The sequence below is a fragment of the Anolis carolinensis genome, chromosome 2, assembly GCF_035594765.1.
Source record: "Anolis carolinensis isolate JA03-04 chromosome 2, rAnoCar3.1.pri, whole genome shotgun sequence".
NCBI classification, from domain to species: domain Eukaryota; kingdom Metazoa; phylum Chordata; class Lepidosauria; order Squamata; family Dactyloidae; genus Anolis; species Anolis carolinensis.
The window spans coordinates 189,382,185-189,400,500 of record NC_085842.1 but is presented as its reverse complement, the minus strand read 5'-3'; the positions used below and the strand labels follow the sequence as shown (position 1 = coordinate 189,400,500).

The window sequence follows — 18,316 nt, the reverse complement described above, 5'->3', positions numbered from 1 at the left end:
AAGTGCCTCGATCAGCACCTGTCCCAGAGGCAGATCTTGACCAAGCTGCCCTTCACTTTGCAAGAACGCTGGGGACAGGAGGTCTTCAACTACAAGGAGGCCCATTCCCAGGCATACCCTCCATTTTCTCATTTGGTCCAGTTCATCACCAGGGCGGCCAGAGAAAGGAATGATCCGCAGACGGGCCTCCCCACCTTATACCAAGGGACCCAGCCAGAGAAGGCACCTAAAGTGGAGAAAAAACCATCCAGAGAGGCCAAAAGACCGGTTAGTGTTAAGGCTGTTGAAACTCAGCACAGGGCCAACGAATCCAAGTCAGAGGTGAAGGAGGTGCTCTGCCCCATTCACCAAAAGCCTCACAGTTTGGCCAACTGCCGGGAATTTGGCAAGAAGCCTTATAAAGAAAGACAACAGATTGTACAGAAGCTGGGCATATGTTTTAGGTGCTGTGGAGCAACTCCTCACTTTGCATCCAACTGCAAAGAGGACGTCAAATGCGCAAGGTGTAACAGCCTTAAGCATTGCACCGCGATGCACAACTCTGACGCTGTCTCCCGCGCCAAAGGGGACACGTCTTCCAAAGAAGGGTCATCTACTGAAGCCACCAACATGCAGACCGCGTCACGGATGCAGGAGGATGCTCCATCGGTCGCCTGTACTGAACTATGCTCTGACGTGCACCAGTTCAGAGTCTGCCATCCCATCTGCCTAGCAGATGTATATCTAGCCAGAAGACCTTGGCTTAAAAAGAGACTTTACGTGGCTTTGGATTCACAAAGCGACGCCTCCCTGGCGACTCCAGAGTTTTTCCAACTGTTTGACATAAAAACCCAGACGGTCGACTACACCATGTCCACCTGTGTAGGGAAGAAGAAGTTGCAGGGTCGCATAGCATCCGGCTTTGTTGTCTCCTCTTGTGACCAGAAGAGACTGTTCGAGTTACCAGACCTCATTGAGTGTTCCTCTATTCCCCGGAACAAAAGGCAGATTGTCACCAGAGAAGTCGTGGAAGCCCATCCTCACTTGCGAAAGCTGAAGAACGCCTTACCTGCTTTCCGTCCAGATGTGGACATTGCCCTTCTGCTTGGTGCGGACTGTCCGAACTTGTTCTATGTGAACGACCAAGTTAAGGGACCTCCAGGGGCGCCCATTGCTCAGCTGCTACCACTAGGCTGGACAGTTACAGGCCCAGTGTGCATAAACAAGATGCACCCACCATCGTCGTTGGACTCCAATCAAGCACAGGTGCTTAAAGGTGGACGTCCTACACTTGTGCGCAGTTGCCTAAGTCACATCTCAGTCTACTGCCAAGCAATAACTCCAGAGTATTCCTCCATTTTCAAAGTCTCTGAGAGAGACGAAGCCACAGCGCTCTCGAAAGATGAGCAAAGGTTTTCGGACATTATGAATGCTCAAGTCTCACGAAGTGCAGAGGTGAAAGCCTGCAAATCAACCACAGAAATCAAGATGGGCCAAAGATCTTGCCTGGAACCACACCGTTTTGAACGTTTTTCGGAGTGGCACAGTCTTCTTAGAGCAGTAGCTAGGCTTATACATCGTTTAGCTTGCAAAGATAGTGAGCCTTTACAGGTCCAGGATATGATAAAGGCTAAGAGCGTCATATTCAAGTCAGTGCAGAGATCTGCTTTCAAGCAGGAAATAGCTAGGCTAGAGCAAGGGCTCAACATCCCTAATCAAAGTCTTCTAAATGAGTTAAACCCATTTCTAGACAAGGAGGGTATTTTGAGAGTTGGAGGAAGGTTAGCCAAAGCTAAACTCAAGGCGTGCATAAAAAACCCCATCATCATACCCCCTAATAGTCACACTGCATTGCTGCTCGTTCGGCATCACCATGAAAGGATCCATCATCAGGGTAGAACTCTAACTGAGGCAGCCCTTAGAAATGAAGGTCTGTGGGTAGTTAATGCCAAAAGGTTGGTCAACAGTTGTATTTTCAAATGTGTTAAATGCAGGCGCCTTAGGCGAAACTGTCAAAGTCAGTTGATGGCAGAACTACCTCAGGATAGGACTTTGACAGACCCACCCTTTTCCCATGTGGGAATCGATGTGTTTGGTCCTTGGGAGGTTGTCACTAGGAAAACCAGGGGTGGTGTTGTAAATAACAAGAGGTGGGCAGTTTTGTTTACTTGTTTAGTAATACGAGCTGTCCATATAGAAGTCATAGAAGGGATGGACACTTCATCATTTTTAAACGCATTAAAAAGGTTCATAGCCCTCAGAGGGCCAATTAAGTCAATTCGGTCGGACTGTGGCACCAATTTTGTAGGTGCGACCAAAGAACTCAATTGTGTGTCTAGGTTTGGGAGAGACCCAAAGGTTCAGAACTTTACGAATACTAAACAAATTATGTGGACTTTCAATGTTCCTCACGCCTCCCATATGGGTGGTGTTTGGGAGAGGATGATTGGTATTAGTCGCAAAATCCTTAATGCCATGTTTTTGAGTCATAGGTCATTGACGCATGATGTTTTGGTGACACTTATGGCGGAAGTTACCGCAATTATCAACAACCGGCCGCTGGTTCCCCTTACCAGTGACCCTGAGAACTTACAACCACTGACTCCTGCACTTATTTTGACACAAAAGGTGCCAGGATGGAAGGACATCATGTTGCCAGTTCCGGACGGAACTCACCGTGCCCTGTGGAAACAGGTGCAGTCCTTGGCCAACCACTTTTGGAAAAGGTGGAAAGCTGAGTACTTAAGCCAGCTTCAAGCTAGAAGAATCTGGCAAAGCCCACAGGACAACATTGAGGTTAACAACGTTGTGTTGTTAAAGGACAAAGACTTGCCCCGCCATGCATGGCCCATGGGCATTGTATTAAAGACCTTTCCTTGCCCGGATGGTAAGGTCAGGAAAGTTCAATTAAAGACTTGCAACAGAGACAAAGTGTCCATTTTGGACAGACCAATTAGTGACCTCGTGTTGCTTATTGGAGATGTTTAAAGTTCTAGTGTTTGTATTGTCATATGTGCAAAGGTGTTTGTATGTTTTTGAGTGGTAAATTCCCACATCCTGGGAATTTAAGCGGGGAGTGTTCCGTCCCCCAGGACGATGGTTTGCCTTACCTATTGGTCGTTTGTTTGTTTTCCCTCCTTTGCATTTTGTTTCAGCCTCTGGCTGCAAAAGCCTAGGAAAAGTGGCTTGGAGTCTGCAAGAGCTGGCTGCAGTTTTCTTTGCAATGATTGGTCAAAGAGTACAACATCTTAGGACCGCCCTTTTTACCAGGGTCTAGTCTCCATTTTAGAGTTTCATTCTGGCTATAGTCTTCCAACGTGCTGGAGCTGTGCAAGGCTAACTGGGACAAATCATCCTCAAAACCAGGCCAATCTAAGCCTATCCAAATTAGATAAGTATTGAATTATATTGATCTGGAATAGGAAATCTAGTTAGAGGAGCAGGGTTATTCTGTCGCTTCTAGAACTAATCTTTGCTGTAAAGATAGGGAAGGAAAGAGTTTCTCCTTCTAATATAGGCAGCGTGATTAGGGTATAGTGGTTTTATAATCACCTTTGCTTTCTGGAACCAGGGATAATTCTGTACCTAAAACCTATAGAAATTTGTTTCATTTTCTGCAACTTTAAGATCTGTGCCAGGTTTACAACCTTGAAGTTGTAAACCTGGCACAACCTGTCCTTTTTTGAAGTTATCCAGACTCAGTCGTTCAATATCTATAGGACAGCTTATAGGGATTTGCAGTTCGCCCGGATAAAGGACAGCACGTTTCAGTTTTATAGTTTTTTATTGTCCGGCGGACGGCACAGAAGGGCTTCATGAGAACCACCACTCCTTTTGATGTTCCTCCATCAACAGCAAGAGTATCCCTCTGGGCAGCTAAACCAGGCTATCCCAACTGGATGGCCCCCCATGAGGGTCTTCCTCCAGGGACAAACCAAGAATGGGCAACTTGGAAGTCCCTGAACAGACTCAGAAGTGGAGTGGGCAGATCAAAAGACAACCTGGTGAGGTGGCACTACCTGGAGGAATCCTCCACCTTGTGTGACTGTGGAGCTGAACAAACAACTCCGCATATGTATGCTTGCCCACAATGCCCTACGGAGGAGGAGTTGTTTAAAGCTACGGACAATGCGGTCGCTGTTGCCCGCTTTTGGTCTAAAACTATTTAACTGTTTGTGATTCCTTTATTTTATAACTTTTGGACTTGTTTGATGTGCAATGCTTTTGACACGAAATAAAATAAAAAAACCTTTGAAAAACAATCATACTTGACCACAAATGAGCACCTATGTTGATTATGGCCATCATAGAACTCTGTAGGCTTCTTAAACTTACCCAGGTTTCAAACATGTCTTCTGGGCGTAACTTGCGGAGTGTGGCTCTGGAAAAAAATAACAACAAAAACAATAGTATCAAAACAATTTTTATTTCATAGGATTAGGATTGTAAATATGTGTTCAGCAAAAAGAAACACAGATGACATTACATTGGTAGATCAGAAATAAATTCCATGTAACAACAACCCATTTCATGCAGCCTTAGGGCCAATCTTCAACTAACATGATATTTTTAGTTCCAGATTCAGAAGATCATCACCCATTTACAGGAACAGCACAATGGGAGGGGAGGGAACACGAACCTTTTAAGATCAAACTTAATGAGGCTTATAAAACTGGTGCCTACAAATCACAAGCCACTGATAGGCTAACCTAGATGGAATTAATATTTTACCATTTTCAGAGCAGGATAAATAGAAAGATATACCAGGGACCTGGACTACAAGGAGTATTTCTGAAATATAGGATACATATTCCCAAATGCTTTTCTCTGTACCTTCTATGCCCAGTCACAAATTCAACCAGTTCTTCCTCTGTGTATGGCTTGTCAGGGATATGGACTGGGTCATCCATAAATGGCTCGTAGAAATCCACCTCATTTTGCTTCAGGCCTAATTTCTTTGCCACCTACAAGCAATCAAAGCATTTGACATTACTTCTGCTTAAAAATACAGCTCACCCTGAACCACTGCAACCATTGAAAGAAACATTCACAAGTTGATCAGCCCTTGTCCAGAATTCTGAAACACTCTAAATTCCAAAACTGTCCACACTGGTGGCTAAGGACTTCTAATCTTTCCTTTCTGATAATTCAATGTACCCAAATCATGTTTCATGCAGAAAATTACCTTCTAGATATGTGTATAAGGTCTATAAGAGAAATAAAAGAATTCCATATTTAGATTTGGGGCCTATTTCCAAAATATTTCATTATGTGTAAGCAAGTATTTCACGATCTGGAAAAAAAATCCAAACTATGGAATGCTTCTTGTTATGATTGAGCCTCATGGCTCTGCTTCTGGCAGACGTGGACGTAAGACTCCTCGAGAGTCAGATACTCTCGAGGAGCGAGAAAGAAAGAGGCTGCGAGATATCTTTGCAGAACCGTCTGACGAAGAGTCTTTTAAGGGGTTCACGGAGAGAATGGAGGAAGAGCTGGTTAGCTCGGAAGAGGATGAGATGGATTGGACTCGGGTAAGGGAGGAGTTGGGTGCCACTGGCAATAATGGGATGGAAGATGAATGGGGACCTTCAGGATTAGACCCATGGACAAGCTGGAGGGATGGGACGGGATCCACAGCTGGGGATGCTGTGGGGCGTAGTCAGAGGTGTTCCAGCTCTGATGAGGAAAGTGATGAGGAAACGCCCGGGTTAAGGAGGGCAGCTGATAGTGATGAGGATTTGTAACTGGCATAAAATGAGGCTTGGGAGCAATTGCAAATTGCGTTGGGCAAGGTAATCTGGACGAACGCTTGGGATCTGTGCGGGACGCTTTCCTGAAGACTGGTGTGTTTTCGTGTGCTGATACGTAAGTTGTTTTGGAATTTGGGTTCAGACGGCGGGAGGAATTGTGTGGGCTTTTGTTTGTGCAAAACCTCTGCTTAATCTCAATAGCTTTGACCTTCCGTCGTCTTCTTGACGGACGCCATCTGCTACTCTGGATTTACGGACTGAAAACTGACTACGGGCTCGCTTTCTCCTATTGGACTTGGAAAACTGCAAACGTCTGATTCTGCCTCTCGACCTTCGGAACGAATTGGGACTACGCTACTGCTTCAATCCTTGGCTGTTGAGTTTGTATTGGAAATTTGCCTTGCTGTGTGAAGGAGTGACTCCTAGTTACTCAAAACATAGTGCTGGCAGCAGAGAATTATCTGCTGCCAATTAGTTGCATTCTTTTGAACTCTTTGTTTCCCAGCTTCTGTTTGTTTTTCCCCAGGCTGAAGCAAGCTGTTTTGATTTTACCCGGATTAAACTCCGGTTTAATCCGGTTTATCTTTTGAACGTTTTTTCTTGCCCCTTTTTGTTTTTAAAGGCTAAGTTGCCTTGCCCTTGTCTTTTACGGGCATTTTGAGTTCTGTAAATCCAATAAACTCTGTTATCTTTGATCTTGTGGCGTTCTGTCCTTGACACTTCTGGTCCCAGCATTTCAGATAAGAGATGCACAATAGGTATATCTGATAGAGTATATCTGATATACCTCTATCAGGGGATTTGGTTAACCAGTTTAAATTCATGAGTAAACCAGTTTTTTTAAAACCTGAAAAATTTCAGGGGGGGGGGGTTGAACCCATAACACCCCTCCCCCCCCCCCCCCCCCCCGGCTACAGCCCTGGATAGAGCCATACTGTACTGAATAGGTACAGTATTTAGAACAGCCAAAAGCTTATTTTCACCTGATGTCTGTGCATGAACAACAGATTATAATGTGAGCAGAGCTGCTTTGAAATGAACTGCAGGAAAATTGAAACTGGCAGGGCTGATTACATTTTAAGCCTCAAATGTTTATTTCTTTTCACTAAGCAGTTTGATTTATTGATTAATTTTGAATATTTATGCAATTTTAAAATCTTCAAATAGGTGACAGTTAAAAATACAAGTAAACAATAACATGAATATGATTTGTTTTTTGTTTTTGTTTTTTTCATGTCAGGAGCAACCGGAGTGAGCATGTCAGGAGCAACCGGTTGCTTTTAGAGTGAGAATTGGCCGTCTGCAAGGACGTTGCCCAGGGGACGCCCAGATGTTTTTTGATGGTTTTTTTTTTTTACCATCCTTGTGGGAGGCTTCTCTCATGTCCCCGCATGGAACTGGAGCTGATAGAGGGAGCTCATCCGTGCTCTCCCCGGGTGGGATTCGAACCTGGCAGCCTTCAGGTCAGCAACCCAACCTTCAAGTCACAAGGCTTTTATCCCCTAGGCCACTAGAGGCCTAGGAGATAAAACAGTGGGAGTGAACCAAACCAAAACATAAAAACAATTTGCACTCAAAGAGACAGACAAATTAAAAGGTGCCAAAAGGATATCACATTTGCACCAGGTAAAACTTGGATCGCATGACATAAAATGCCATTTCCGCAGTTACCACACCTCATTGCAGAAGGTATGAGAACACAAAGAAGGCTCTCCAAGCATGCAATTAAATCTTGGGCAGGTTTATATGGAAAAAAACAGTATTTCACATGAATGAAGAATTACAGAGCAACTCAAATCAATTATTGTGAAATGTGAATTATAATCAATTAGCAGTTACTTTTATGTAATTTTTAATAAAGTAAAAGATTTAGAAGTCTACATAAAAGAATTTATCTAAGAATAATTTCAGATAAAAATGAATAAAACTTCCACTCCCCCCTTTTTGAATTTTTACTCCAGTTTAAAAGCCGGGGAACTTCACTGAAAGGAACATTCTGATCTCTTTTTGCTATGTAAATGGTACATAAATTTGCCACTTCCATGCTACATATCTCTATCTTATGGTAAGCAAATATCATGTTTAAACAAGAGAAATGTGTGGTACACATTCATCCACCTATCTAAGTTATCCACTATGTCCAATAGACTAACTTAAGTATTGGTACGAATTGCTTGGAACACTGTTGTGATCTCCTTGCTGTTCTTTTTACTTACCCCTTTATCAAAGGTAGCAAAGAATTTGACATATGGCTGGAAATGTTCAGCTGCCTCTTCAAATGCTTTATAATCTGAGGAAGAGAAAGGAAAGGAAAGGAAAAAAAGATTATTTAGCAGTTTTCCTGTTGACTATGACTCTGGAAATTAGAGTTTAACCCCTGCTCAGCCTTAGAAACATACTGGGGTAAGCCACACACTCTCAGTCCTAGAAAGCTTCAAGCTCGAATCACTACAGGTCAAAAATGACTTGAAAGTCCTCAACTCACACTGTTTTATCTAAGATCAATGCAAAAACTTCCCTTGCCTGATCCTCTGTAACTAATAGTCAAAACGAATGGAGATTTTAAAAAACAGCAACAAAAACAATGCTAACTTCCCATTATGGCACTACTTTTCCATGGTGATGGGTTTGCATTCTCTGTGAATCAAGAGGCTATTCTGCTAGTAGCAGTGACGGCAGTATGGTTTTGCATGTTAGACAAACTTTTCTTGAGGAGCCAAAGTAAATGGGCTAAAGAGATACTGGAAAGCAGCAGTCTTCTTCTTCAATCACTCAGTCATTTCCAAATCTTTGTGACCTCATGGACCAGTCCACACCAGAGTTCCCTGTCTGCCGTCACTGCCCCCAGTTCCTTCAAGGTCAAGCCAGTCACTTTAAGGATACTGTCCATCCATCTTGCCCTTGGTCGGCCTCTCTTCCTTTTTCCTTCCATTTTCCCCAGCATCATGATCTTTTTCAAGCTTTCCTGTCTTCCAAGCAGTACTGCATGTGATATAGGCTAAAGATATCTTAGGCTAGATCTACACTGCCATATAATCCAGATGATCAAAGCAAATAAACCAGATTATCTGCTTTGAACTGGATTACTTGAGTCTACACTGCCATATAATCCAGTTCAAAGCAGATCAGCTGGATTTTATATGTAGAAGGGGCTTTAGAGACAACAGGAGTAACACCATAGCTAGTGTGTTAGTACTGCAAAGAAGGCGGCACATTAAACCTCCTTCTTAATGTACCGTATTTTACCATGAAAACCCTATTATGAGACAATCCACAATGAGATAAGAAGATGTTACTTCCAAGTCCCATGGCACTACTGAAGCAGAGTAGAGGACAACTACAAGTAGTGATGTGGCTTGTAACACAACTGGGCTAAGTCCAAAAGGATGTTCAATTCTTGATATGCTCAAAGGGGAAAAGAAAGCCCAAAACTACACAACATCTATTAAAGAAACATGGAATGTAAGACGCATCAATCAGGAGAAGCTAGAAAAGAAATGGAACATATAAACATTACAATATTTGAGAAATGGGGACATTTTGAATCAAACAATTACACAGATTTTATTCAAGCAGTGAAAAGCTAACAAGAAATGGGATGTGAATAAGAGCAAGAAGAGGAGTAGCAAAAGCAGTCAAAGGATACAGTCCAAAATCTGGCAAAATAATATCTACCAGTTTAAGGGAAACTCAGACTGCCCTGATGTATTTTTCACAAGAACCATGACAGGTGCTGATGATTTCTGGACAGACCACTGATTAATTTGATCCATGCTGGCCATGAAGATCACTCCCACATGTAGCTCCAAAGAAGAGAGATAAGGTGTAAAATGAACACCCGAGCCCTTCAAGAGCCCTCTAAATGAGTCCTTCTCCAAACAACACTTAAGGATAATCTACTCATGGAGCATAAGCATGTTGAGGAACACTGGAATAAACTAAAGGCCTCTACCATTATAGCCTGTGAACAAACCATTGGATGAAAACTTAGAAACACCAAGATCGATTTCATAGAATCATAGAATCATAGAGTTGGAAGAAACCTTGTGGGCCATGCAGTCCAACCCCCTGCCAAGAAGCAGGAAAATCGCATTCAAAGCATCCCCAACAGATGGCCACCCAGCCTCTTCTTAAGAGCCTCTAAAGAAGGAGCCTCCACCACACTCAGAGAGTTCCACTGCTGAACAGCTCTCACAGTTAGGAAGTTCTTCCTAATCTTTAGGTAGAATCTCATTTCCTGCAGTTTGAAGCCATTGTTCCATGTCCTAGTTGCACTTTGGCCCAGCTCACCCTCGTTTAAATTGTGTACTGTTTTTATATTCTGTTTTATTATGCTACTATCATTATGTTTTGTTTAACTATGTTATTGTATAAGCATCTTTATTGGATGTTGTGTGTCTTGTATGTATTTTATTTTGTTTTATTGTAATTGTTTGGGCTTGGCACCATGTTAGCCGCCCCAAGTCCCTTCGGGGAGATGGAGGCAGGATATAAAAATAAAGTTATTATTATTATTATTAGTCTCCAGGGCAGCAGAAAACAAGCTTGCTCCCTCCTCCCTATGATTTCCCCTCAGATACTTACACATGGCAATCATGTCTCCTTTCACCCTTCTCTTCTGCAGGCTAAACATGCCCAGCTCTTTAAGCCACTCCTCATAGGGCTTGTTCTCCAGATCCTGGATAATTTTAGTTGCCCTCCTCTGAACACCCTCCAGCTTGTCAACATCTCCCTATCTTGCATTTGTCCTTGTTGAACTTCATTTTGTTAGTTCTCTAATCTGTTCAGATAAGTTTTGAATTCTGCTCTTGTCTTCTGGAGTATTAGCTATCCCTCTCAATTTGGTGTTGTCTGCAAACTTGATAATTGTGCCTTCTAAACTTGATAATTGTGCCTTTCCCACACATTTCTTGCTTACATTTACAGTATATGCAGAACAAAATGACATTTTATATATTTTGTATGGATTGCAATGTTAAAAGAACACTGAGAGGAATGGGGTGTTTGGAATGAAAGTGGCCTCCCTTTTCTGTGCTCCTGAACTCTCTAGTTCACTCTGTGCTCTCACCACACCTCTCCATTGTCACCAGCTCCATTGTGTACATTCTGATTTTAATTTTTAAAATGTGTATGTCACAATATATATTTATATTATGTATATGAGGCCCCTAGAAATGCAAAACAAATCACTGTTAACAATTCCTTCTTGAATTGCCCCCTTTAAAAGTCAGAATGCCCCCCTTGGGGGGGGGGGGCAAAAACAGTATGGGAACTAGGACTTTAGATCTTTCTAGAAAGATCTAAAATATTTTTAGAAATCAATTTAGGCAGCGTCTTTTTTGATATTAAACAGTAGAATATTTTGCCCATTAAGAGAAAATTGTACCTCCAGTATGACTGTTTTTGTAAAGTCCTTTTGAAGTACTGAGTTCTTATTTTTAGTCTCTAACAGTTCTGCAAAACAAAGATTTGACATGAGGACAACTGAATGTACTACCTTTCACATACATGTTGCTTCAAGTCAGCCTTGTAAATTTTGTATGCCCCTTTGGAGATGGTAATAGAAACATCAATTTGTGCATTGCAATGCTATTTTTATTTTATAGAGGTTTGCAGAATGAGTTAGTTACTATAATTGATTATGACAACTATTATCTTTTCCTAGATATTTATTTAATCACTATGTATCTTTTTCTCCTAGCAGATTAAGACAATATGGTGACACCAAAATCCATACAATTTTTTTGCAATGGATGTTAAGAGAAAAGGGTTTACGCTGGCACTTTGATTCTTAATTTGATGTAAGATTCAGTTTGGTAATTTTGTCTCTCAGATTCTTTGTTGCATTCTTTCTAGCCTTGTGGCTGATACATTTAGATTTACAGCTCCCTTTCAGCACCCCTATAAACAACTGTAGCAGCTGCTACCTCTGCTGTTCAATACTTAATTTGGCATCCAGCACCATAACATTTCCCTTAAACAGTATCTGCTGTGCCATGTAGCCTTGCTCAGGTGTAAGTTTACATTGGGCCTCTTTTCTATCCACAAATCAAGTGAAACGAGACTGCTGAGACCTTAGGAGGTAGCAACTGACTGTCAGAAGACAATATTACAAACGGCAATGAAACTAAACAAAATAAAAGGCCACGCTCTTCTCAGAACACGAAACTGGATTTAAGTGTCATAAGTTCTCATTTTTAAAGGAAAATTACTTTAATTTTGTTTAATTTTGAGAAACTACAAGTTGCTTCTGGTGTGAGAGAATTGGCCATCTGCAGGGATGTTGCCCAGGTGGCGCCCAGATGTTTTGATGTTTTTACCATCCTTGTGGGAGGCTTCTCTCATGTCCCTGCATGGACCTGGAGCTGATAGAGGGAGCTCATCTGCGCTCTCCCTGGGTTGGATTCAAACCGGCAACCTTCAGGTCAGCAGCCTAACCTTCAAGTCATCAGTCCTGCCGGCACAAGGGTTTAACCCACTGTGCTACCAGGGGCTCCATTTTAAATGTGATTTTACATGAATATTAAAACCAACTTACTTACTTAGGCGTTCCCTCATAACCTGAGGATGATGGCCCTCCAAGTGTAGTGTCTTGGTGGTGGATGCGTATGTGGCTGTGGAGACCTATTCTTGACTCGCATGTTGTTCTGCAGTGAGCACATTAGTTTCCAGACGAAAGGCGGTCCCGGTAGGGTTGGCTTCACGCACCTTCTTCTTGACATGTTTTCCCTTTAAGCCCTCCATTTGTACCTCTTCAAATTCTGCAGCACTGCTGGTCACAGCAGACCTACAGCTAGAGCGCTCAAGGGCCAGGGCTTCCCAGTTCTCGGTTTGTATGCCACAGTTTTTAAGGTTGGTTTTAAGCCTATCTTTAAATCTCTTTTCCTGTCCACATTACATTCCCTGTTGTTGAGTTGGGAGTATAGCAACTGCTTTGGAAGACGGTGATCGGGCATTCGGACAACGTGGCTAGTCCAGCGCAGTTTTATTTATTTTGTGTCAAAAGCATTGCATAATAAATAAGTTTAAAAGTGATAAAATAAAGGAATCACAAACAGCTAAATAGTTTTGGACCAAAAGCGGACAACAGCAATCGCATTGTCCGTAGCTTTAAACAACTCCTCCTCTGTGCATGAGGCAGGGCATTGTGGGCAAGCATACATATGCGGAGTTGATGGCGTAGGAGCATTTCTTCAATGCTGGTGGTCTTTGCTTCTTCCAGCATGCTGCCATTTGTCCGCCTGTCTTCCCAAGAGATTTGCAGGACTTTTCGGAGGCAACACCTATGGAATATTTCCAGGAGTTGAGTGTGACGTCTGTAGACAGTCCATGTTTCACAGGCATATAGCAGGGTTGGGAGGACAATAGCTTTATAAACAAGCACCTTGGTATCCCTATGGATGTCTTGATCCTCAAACACTCTCTGCTTCATTCGGAGAAATGCTGCATCCACAGAGCTCAGGTAATGTTGTATTTCAGCATCAGTGTTGACTTTTGTGAAGAGGTGGCTGCCAAGGTAGTGGAAATCGTCAATGTTTTCTAATGTTGACCATTAAGCTGTATTCTTGTCATTGCAGAGGGATTGGCTGATGATGTTCTCAATGTTCAGTGAGAGGCCAAGCTTCTCGTATGTTTCTGCAAAGGTGTTTAGAGTGGCTTGTGGGTCTTCTTCTAAATATGCACAGATTGCGTTATCATCAGCATATTGGAGTTCTATAACAGATATTGGTGTAAAACCAACTCCAGATTTAAGGAATATATTGTATGAATATGCAGGATTGAAATATTGTGATTTTTTTCAGCAAATCGGACAATGATTATAAGTTAATGGAGATGCCACCTAACTATTGCCTAAAGGGAAATCTTATATGTTTCAGGAGCACATGAATCCAAACTCTCAGAAAGACAGGTCCATATAAAGCAACTAATACTTGGAAAGCTCGGATAGGGGTGGAGAAGTTCATATCTACTTGTAAAAAATGCCAGATGGAAATAAAAAGTAAAGGTAAAGGTTTTCCCCTGACATTAAGTCTAGTCGCGTCCGATTCTGGGGGTTGCTGCTCAGCTCCATTGCTAAGCCGAAGAGCCGGCATATTCCGTAGACACTTCCAAGTTCATGTGACCAGCATGACTGCATGGAGCGCTGTTACATTCCTGCTGGAGCGGTACCTATTGATCTACTCACATTTGCATGTTTTGGAACTGCTAGGTTGGCAGAAGCTGGGGCTAACAGCAGGAGCTCATCACACTCCCTGGATTTGAACCACTGACCTTTCGGTCAGCAAGTTCAGCAGCACAGCAGTTTAACCCACTTTGCCACTGGGGGCTGTCAGAAGGAAATAGGTGTACTTTATTTGTACTGAAAAATGTACAGATGGAAATAGGTGTACATTTTTCAGTTCATATGGGCTTTCATAATTTTGGACAAGCATACTATTTAAGTCCAGAAAAGATAAGTACCCCATTCTTAGGTCTACTGAAGTTCAGTTCCAAAGGTAGCATCTACAGTGCAGAACTAATGTTGTTGGACACCACTTTAATTGCCATGGCTCCGGAGAGCCATGGAATCCTGAGAACGGAAGTTTTATGAGACCTTTAGCCTTCTCTGCCAAAGTGTGTCTCACTGAAATACAAATACCAGTATTCCATAGCATTGAACCATGGGAGTTAAAGTTCTGTTAAGCTGCATTAATTCTGCAGTGTAGATGCATCTAACGGCAATTGAAAGAGCAAGCAGCACTTGCTCAAAAAGCTCAAAAGCCCCCTTTTTAGATAATTGATCAACAAGAGAAAATTCGTTGTGGACCCCACCGGAGGGAAGAGTGCAGGTCTAAATTGGTCTATTTAACATCAAGTGTCAGTGAGTTGTATATTTAATAAACACATAAATTAAACCCTAGTCCATATTTTCAAACTAGAGATGAGGTTGGAGAGATACATTAATACCTTCAAAGTGAAATGAGACTTTGGCACCATGCCTGACACAGTGAATTAAAAAGGTGCTCTTGCCCAGCCCCCTTCAGGTTACGTTGAGACTCAGGAATCAAGTGTCAAAACCCACGTTCTGAGTCTTCTCCTTTGAAGTAGCCAATAAGTCTCATCTCCTCTTCCATGTGGTCAAAGGCCTGCAACTCCAGCTTGCTGTTGATGATCTCCACTGGGTCTTCCATCAACTGTCATGAAGTTCAATCAAGAATAAGGTATTAACAACATGGATGGAGGAGTTTGCTTGCTTGTTTTGCTTGCTATGATATGAAACTAACCATCTGATTGAGTGGACTGTACTTTTCTATCTGTTCCCAACCCATTTACATATCAAAAACCTACCTCCTATGTTTTTGCACAAGAAGCAGCCCACCTCTTTTCCTCTGCTCTCTATTCCCTTTGCTGCAGTTGTAATGATGCAGTCACTGCCAAGTGTTCCTATCCTAACAGTGTCCTTGTAAAAAGAGTTAAAGAGGGTAGAATTGCCATGGATTGGCTCTTTTCACCGTTTGGTGTTTAGCCATGTTAGTATAGTAAATTTATGAAATTCACTGCCACAAAATATACAGGTGGTCAGTGAGGCCCATCTTGGGCACCTTCTACACTGCCATATAATCCAATTATCAAATCAGATAATCCACATGATCTGCTTTGAACTGGATAATATGAGTCCACACTGCCCTATAATCCAGTTCAAAGCAGATAATCTGGATTAAATGGCAGTGTAGAAAGCGCCTGACTCTACTGTCTTTTAGATGTGGCTTGGGAAAACATGTGGGATTTAGGCTTATCAATACAATGACAGCCCACTCCAAACCCCCATATTCACAAATTATGTGCCCATGGAGCCAACCATCCAAGGCTTAAAAATGTTCACCTAAAACAAACAAACAAACAAACAAAAAAGCAAACTCTGATTTTATCTTTTCTAAATCAAGGACACTGATTTACTATGCCATTGTATGTAATGGATAATGGATATTGGTGTGTTCTGTGGTTTTAGGACACCCATGGATATTTTGGTATCCACGGGTGTCCTAAAACCACAGAACACACCAAGTGCCCATTGTTATCATGGTTGGAAGATGGAACCTCTTTGTTAAGAGGTAGTTAGCACAGGAGATTGGATAGTAGGGACAGATAATACTGAGAGGATGGTGCCTTCACATTCTGTATACAGTCCTCTTGGAACATAACACTACTGCAATGATGTATTATGCTATGAAACTTGCCCAGAGGGAGGTTTCTTTTTCTTAATGTCAGTAAAAGATCATTGAATAAGTAACACTGACTAACTCAAGTTGATTTTAAGCTTAATTACTTAGTTTAACCATGGGAATTAGTTCTCTTAGGACTCTTCTACACAGTCATATAACCCGAATTATCCAGGCAAAAAGTCCTACAATATCTGCTTTGAACTGGGTTATCTGAGTCCACAGTGCCATATATTCCAGTTCAAAGCAGAAAATGTGGGATTTTATTCAGCTGTGTAGAAGGGCTTTAGAGGTAAGTGATAATCTTTTGATCTATGAATAGTCATTATTTTCTGAAGAATGTCTTAAATAGGTGTCTTTCCATTTACAATATATGGTCCAGATGATATGATGCATGTTATTATATCATATTCTGTCTGAGTGTGGAGCAGCTATGCCATGTGGTTAAAGATACAAAGATTACTACTGAATGCATTGTTTCTCCTCGAAAACTAAATGTAATATTTATTCGGACTTTGAGTACACTTACATCTAAGAGAAATTCTACCAAGACATCTGCTGTCATTTGTCCGTCAAACTCAATAATGTGGTCCTCCTTAAAGACATAGAGGCTTCCTTCTTCATCCAACCCTGAAAGTGCAAAAAGATATGTGAGTGGCCTGTATTACGACATTGCTATCCAGGTGCTATATCTTAGGGCGCATCCACACAGGGTGGAAAATGCGTGCTGTTCCACGTTTTTATCTGGGGCATCCAAACGACTGCTCAGGTAAAAATGAATTCCTTCGGCACAAAGCAGGAAAACTTTGTGCCGAAGTAATTTGACTGCTGGAAAGACCCGGGTCACTTTGTGCGACTTCCGGTCCCAATCCACACAGCTATTTCGAGATCTTTGGGCTCCTGGAATCCGAAAAAAGACAGTTCCTTGCCCCTTCCAAAACCCCTTAAAAGCCTTAAAAAGAAAAAAAATAACTTACTTGGCTGCTGGTCCTCTCCTGGCACATAGAAATGATGTGCCAGGAGAAGGGGGGGTTGCTCTTGCCCCCACTTCTGGTGCATCATTTCTACATGCAGGGGGGAGGGCTGGCAGCAGGGAAATGCCAGCCGGGTCAGTTATTTTTTCTTTTAATTGCTTTTGGGGGGGGGGTCTTTTTTGTCTGGGACCCCCCCCCCTCTCCCGCCCAGAAAAGCAGAAGCTTTCTGGGGCATATGTGGACTGTAATGCAGGCCCAATCGGGTTTTTTAAACCCTGTCTGGAATCACCCTTAGTTATGTCACAAAGGATTCAAGGAGGATATACCATTTTTTTTCCAAACCAGTTTCACATCCTGCCTTCCTGTGAGAGATATGCACAGAACTTTCACTAGAAAATAAAATTGCTACCATTGTTAGAGAAGCTGAATTTATAATATGTTAAGATGTAGTATTGCAATCTATCTTCACACATAGAATGATAAAGTTGCCATTTTTATTACTCACTGCTGCCAAGGTGTTTCCAGAAAAATATACCTATTACCTACATGGATCAGCTTTATGGAAGACTAGCCTAGGTACCCAGCGATGCTCGGATTAAGTATTTTGAAATGCTATTTATTAGAAATAATCATTGTTTGTTTTTTGATTGGATTGTATGAATGATCCCATTAGAAAATGCTTAAGGATCTGAGTAAACTAAAACTTCCCTTGCCATTAAACTGCACAAGAAGTTAACGTTCATCATGATGAGTCTGTGTGCTAGGTTTGGTCCAGATTCATCAGTGGTGGGGCTCACAGTGTTCTCTGGATGTGGATGGACTGTAATTCGCATCATCCAGGGTCAACTCCCTCCCAAACACCTCCAGTATTTTCTGTTGGCCATGTTGAGTATGTGTTTGGTCTAGATCCATCATTGGTTCACAGTGCTCGCTGGAAATTCTCCCTGGATGTGGGGTGAACCACAATTCCAATCACCCAAGGTCAATTTGCCTCCAGACCCCTCCAGTATTTTCTGTTGGTCATGATGTGTGTGCGAAGTTTGGTCCAGATCTATTTTTTTTTTAATTGAGATTTTAAAGTTTTACAGTGAAAACGAGAAATAAGGGGGGGGGGGGTAAACTAAAGGATAAATAACGTGGGGAACTGACACTAAGTTGTTTCGGAAACAAAAAGCGAAGAGGGGGAAAAAAAAGAAGATAGTTGAGGGGTCGACAGTTCGGAAAGGAACCCTAATGGGGGGGGGGGGGGAGGGGGGGAGTTGACTTCCAATCTGCTAACTTCTATCTTCATTACATTTGATTTCTTCATTTCGACATGTCTTGAATGTATTCTTCAAGGAGCGACCAATTTGTCTCTTTCATTGGTCTTCCGGTTGATTTTTTCATCAAAAAGGTCAGTCTATCCATGTTTTTA

At 42.1% G+C, this 18,316-nt stretch overlaps 1 protein-coding gene across 1 annotated transcript in view; it reads right to left on the bottom strand.

Moving 5' to 3' along the window:
- LOC100566014 (calsequestrin-2) overlaps positions 1 to 18,316 on the bottom strand; it is a 61,146-nt gene that overhangs the window by 17,934 nt on the left and 24,896 nt on the right. The window contains exons 3-7 of the mRNA XM_003216804.4: positions 16,458 to 16,558; positions 14,791 to 14,902; positions 7,946 to 8,019; positions 4,813 to 4,943; positions 4,315 to 4,360 (exon numbers count right to left, since the gene is read on the bottom strand). Coding sequence (XP_003216852.1) covers positions 4,315 to 4,360; positions 4,813 to 4,943; positions 7,946 to 8,019; positions 14,791 to 14,902; positions 16,458 to 16,558 — 464 coding nt within the window. The remainder of the gene's footprint in view (positions 1 to 4,314; positions 4,361 to 4,812; positions 4,944 to 7,945; positions 8,020 to 14,790; positions 14,903 to 16,457; positions 16,559 to 18,316) is intronic.